The 5,094-nt window shown below is 47.6% G+C and overlaps 1 protein-coding gene across 1 annotated transcript; it reads left to right on the forward strand.

Moving 5' to 3' along the window:
* The first annotated feature begins 2,466 nt into the window (after positions 1-2,466).
* Positions 2,467-3,486, forward strand: LOC142990427 (transcription factor Sox-1a-like). Its single transcript, XM_076140212.1, has one exon. It carries the CDS (start codon positions 2,467-2,469, stop codon positions 3,484-3,486), a length of 1,020 nt encoding a protein of 339 aa, XP_075996327.1.
* The last annotated feature ends 1,608 nt before the right edge of the window (positions 3,487-5,094 follow it).

A 5,094-nucleotide genomic window follows, 5' to 3' on the forward strand; every position in this document is an offset into this window, starting at 1 on the left:
TCATTCTTCAGATGTTTGTGGTTGGAGTTTAGTGACATACATAGATGTCCACCTATGCCCTTTGACCCTGAAACCTCTGTTTGTTTTCAACTCAACAGAGAGAAACCTTGGACGCAACATGAAACAATAGAAGCTCATTAACAACGACAAAAAGCTTTCAGGAAATAGTTTCTATAGCGACAGGTGGCAGCATCTGTAGGTGAGAGAATACACCAAAAACAAAACGCTCAAACATGCGTCCACGTGTGTGTGTGTGTGTGTGTGTGTGTGTGTGTGTGCGTGTGTGTGTGTGTGTGTTTGTGTGTGTGTGTGTGTGTGTCCTGTCAGAGCCGCTGAGCTCCAGTGGAGTTGACAGCTTGCTGTGACAGAGAGCCTTAAACAAACCCACTGGGTCGCTGCTGCTCGCAAAAATGCCTTTGATTCTAGCAGGACCGAGTGTGTGTGTGTGTGTGTGCGTGTGTGTGTGTGTGTATGTGTGTGTGTGTGTGTGTGTGTGTGTGTGTGTGTGTGTGTGTGTGTGAAGAACAACCTTGCTGTGTTTTATCTATCAGTGCTCTTTGATCCTCTGCTCTGGCCAGGATTTGATGTTTTGCCATGTATGAGAAAGAAGAAACTTCATTTGGTGTTTTTCCGACAATTCCAGACTTTACCAGCTGATCCCGGCGTTCCAGAAGGGAAGCTGAGATTCTAACGTCCACATCACATCACATCCATCACATCATACTTAATCTGACTGACAAAATGCTCTGTAATCTAGAGGGGCTCTCACTAGAGTTCATACCTCCACCAATTCCCAACAGCCCTCCAATAACGACTCTGTCCCTCACTCGTGACATTTAACAGGTCATCAACCAGACCATGGCCTCCTCCACCTGAGCCAGTCCTCCTGAAGGACCTCCTGGATCTGCCCCCAGGCCTGGTCCAGGCCTGAACCAGTGTGTAGATGTTCTTCTTCTCTTCAGGTCTGCAGGTCTCTGCTGGACTCTTATGGATCCACCTTAAAGCCTCTAAACCTCCTATACATGAAGAGAGACGTTTAGTTATAGAAACAACATGGATCCATGAAGATCCATTCAACCTGCAGACCTGAAGAGAAGCACACACATCTACACACTGACACACACACACACACACACACACACACACGGGAACAATCTTAATAATTTAATTTAACTAATAATATACTATATAATCAATTAATAGCAAATAATATTATTTTTAGCAGCTACATTGAAAGGCACACACACACACACACACACACACACACACACACACACACACTCACACACTCACACACTCACACACTCACACACTCTCTTGTTAAATTACAGGGAGCGCTCTCTCTCTCTCACTCTCTCTCTCTCTCTCTCTCTCTCTCTCTCTCTCTCCTCTCTCTCTCTCTCTCTCTCTCTCTCTCTCTCTCTCACTCACACAAACAAAAGGCTTTGGATGGCACGTGCTCTGGGCGTCAGTCAGCAGTTTCCTAGCAACGAGCACAACACAAAAAAGCACCTGTGGCTCTGAATGGAGGCAGTTGCCAAAATTAAAATCATGAGAATTCATTTATTCCTTCTTTTCTTTTGTTTATTGTATCAAAAAGATCAGCAGCACTAAAATGAAATACTCCATAACTAATTCAGCTATAATTACCTCAGAATGGGAATTAATGAATTTATCATTTTATTCATGTAGCTTATTTGGCGTCAAAGTAGGAGGTTCATTATGAGAAGATGTGTTACAGTCTGAATAATATCATGAGAATATTAACATAGTCATTTTAAAGTGAATTCTGTTAAATTAACCTCCGAACACTCCTTTGTTCTTTTATTATCATTATGTTATATATTATATTATTATAGATAGTTATATTATAGATATGAGAGAGGCTGGGAAATGATGACGTGATTAACAACTAACACTTTATAATGGAGGTTTACTCTTAAATGTTACATTTGAAATTCAAAAAATTGTTTTATTTAGGTTTTATTTGACTGAGTTAGGTTTTCTGTATGTTTGGAGAATTTACTCACTACACACTACACACACACACACACAGTGTGTGTGTGTGTGTGTGTGTTGGGGAGGGGGCTGCCGGGGCCCCTCACATGCTCGGGGCGGCTCTGTTCCAGAACGCGTCCTCTCTTTGGACATCTCACTGACAGGGACAACATCAGGTGTGTGAGCTGCGATCTGAATACACTGCTCTCTCTCTCTCACACACACACGCACACACACACAGACGTCACCAGCAGCTCGAGCCTCTGCGTGTCGCGTCTCTCCATTGGCTCTCTCGCTCATTTAGCTGCTGTCAAAGCGCGCGGCCCGCGCACGTTCCGGTAACTTTTCCCGGTTCAGCTTCAGCCAAAGTGAAGCTCGAAGCAGCGGATTGAGCTCCGTGGACTGTTTCACCCCCGAGGCTCCCCGGGTCACCCTGCATGTGTGAGGCAGCCTGAGCCAGCCAGGTGAATGTATAGCATCATGATGGAGACCGACCTGCATTCCCCCGTGGTGCCCCACACCAACCCCTCCAACCCGGGAGGAGGAGGCGGGGGGGCCGGCGGCAAAGTCCCCCAGGAGAGGATCAAGAGACCCATGAACGCCTTCATGGTCTGGTCCCGGGGCCAGAGGAGGAAGATGGCGCAGGAGAACCCCAAGATGCACAACTCGGAGATCAGCAAGCGGCTGGGGGCGGAGTGGAAGGTGATGACCGAGGCGGACAAGAGACCGTTCATCGACGAGGCCAAGCGGCTCCGGGCCATGCACATGAAGGAGCACCCGGACTACAAGTACCGGCCGCGGAGGAAGACCAAGACGCTGCTGAAGAAAGACAAGTACTCCCTGGCCGGCGGGCTGCTGGGCTCCTCCGCGGGCGTGGGGATGAGCGGCGGGCAGCGGCTGGACAGTCCCGGAGGGGGCCACGCCGGGGCGAACGCCGGCTACGCCACGCACATGAACGGCTGGGCGAACGGCAGCTACTCGGGCCAGGTGGCGGCGGCGGCGGCAGCGGCGCACGCTATGATGCAGGAGGCGCAGCTGGCGTACACGCAACACCCGAGCACCGGCGCTCACCCGCACCACCCGCATCACCCACACCATCACCCGCACCACCACCCGCACAACCCGCAGCCGGTGCACCGGTACGACATGAGCGGCTTGTCCTACAGTCCCATCTCAAACTCTCAGAGCTACATGAGCTACGCGCACCAGCACCAGAGCTCCGGCGTGTCCCCGGTGTCCGGAGCGATCGGCGGGACTTTGGGGTCCCTTGTGAAGTCAGAGCCTAACGTGAGCCCCCCGGTGTCCGCCGCGCCGCCGCCCTGTCCCGCGGGAGGAGACCTGCGGGACATGATCAGCATGTACCTGCCGCCCGGTGAGGCGGCGGCGGACTCCTCCGTGCACGGGAGACTGCACGTGCTTCACCCGCAGCACTACCAGAGCGGCGGCCCCGCTCCGGTGACCGGGACGGTTCCTCTGACGCACATTTAACCCCACGGTCACCTCTGACCCGGCATGCCTTCGTTATTAGCGTCGATACCAAATTTGGAATCACAAATATAATTTTGCATCCAAACACTGATCAATAACCCGATCAGAGCGCGCGAGGGGACGCGTTAGGTTTCCTCCTTATGTTCCAACTGCTGCTTCACTTTCATCTTTGGTTGCACTTCTGATAAATCGATTATTTCATCAATCACTGAGCCGCTGCAGAGAGTTGTGTGTTGGTCTCTGCTGTTTGTTATGGGGTCAACTCTCTGATTTAACTATGAGAAGTGTGTGTGTGTGTGTGTGTGTGTGTGTGTGTGTGTGTGTGTGTAGTCTGATTCGTCTGTTCGCGTGTAAACTCGAGTCTTTCTGTCCAGATTCCAGATGATTCCAGATGATTCCAGATGATTCCCTTATTAAAGCCTAAACACAGCGCGTCCTCTCTGATCTTAAAGTTTGACAGCAGTTTTTATCGACGGAGAAGCAGACATTAAACTTCACACACTCACGGCTGCTTGTTCTTCTTTTTTCAGGCAGAACTTTCAACATTTCACCCCAAAAAAATCCCACCTTTCCTCCATTTGAGCTCAGAAACGCTTTGAGTCAGATTGGAACGTAAACAGGATAAATGTACAAAATATGTAATAGGGAAAGATTTTTGCAGTTATGTCAGCATGAGCAGGATCAGAATGGGTCCAAGCCCCGCGGGCTTCAACCAAACACACGGCCGGGCTCTGACGTCCCTGTGGCGCTTTGTGGCCGTGAACACAATCAGGCTGAAGAAAACTTGATATTGTTGTGTTTTTCTTTCAGTGAAGGATTTTTTTTTGCTTCTCGGGTTCGCGCCTCTCCGGAGCAGGCGGCCCGGTGCTCCGCTCTTCGCCGGTGCAGGTTGTGGGCTCAGACCCCCCGCTGCTCCTCCAGGCTGCACCGAGCGCGGAGCCGCAGTTTTCATGCTTGTGAACATGTGAGTCGGTCGGTGTCATTTTTGGATTTGTTTATGTTGTTGTAAAATCTTGTAAATTGTGAATAAATAGGACAACCGGAAACTTCTTCAATTGTACATATTTACAGATTAAAGCAGGATTTTTGTGCACAAAAGAAGCAAATAAATGATGTAAACTCTGTGTCACTGTGCCTCGGTGTGTTCACGCTCATTCACGTCCACGCGTGCTGCGTTCACGGAAAAGGAATTTGAAATATTGATCAGTAAGTTTGTTAAATACAGATATAACAACAAATATAAGCTTAGGTTTAAACAATAAATATAAGTACTCTCTGCTTATTGTCCTGAAACAAATCAATAATATTGTTTTATCTTTCTTATTTTTTGTCTTTAATGTTTTCATTTGGCCTGATATGAAGCTTGATCATATAGATTTAATCATATAGATTAATGTTGTAACACAATAAATCACATCATCTTTTATTTGGAGATATGATGGATAAATGATGAATATTAAATCATTTATTATTATTATTCATTAAATTACGACTTTCTCTTTCAAATAAAACGAGTACTATTATTATTATTATTATTATTAGCAATAATCAATAACATTAATCAAATCCATCTCACAGCTTTTAAATGGCGATATTTGTTTCTCTCTT

The sequence above is a fragment of the Genypterus blacodes genome, unplaced genomic scaffold (genome assembly GCF_046128005.1).
Source record: "Genypterus blacodes isolate CSIRO-AG114 ecotype Tasmania unplaced genomic scaffold, CSIRO-AGI_Gbla_v1 ptg000528l_1, whole genome shotgun sequence".
Classification (NCBI taxonomy): Eukaryota; Metazoa; Chordata; class Actinopteri; order Ophidiiformes; family Ophidiidae; genus Genypterus; species Genypterus blacodes.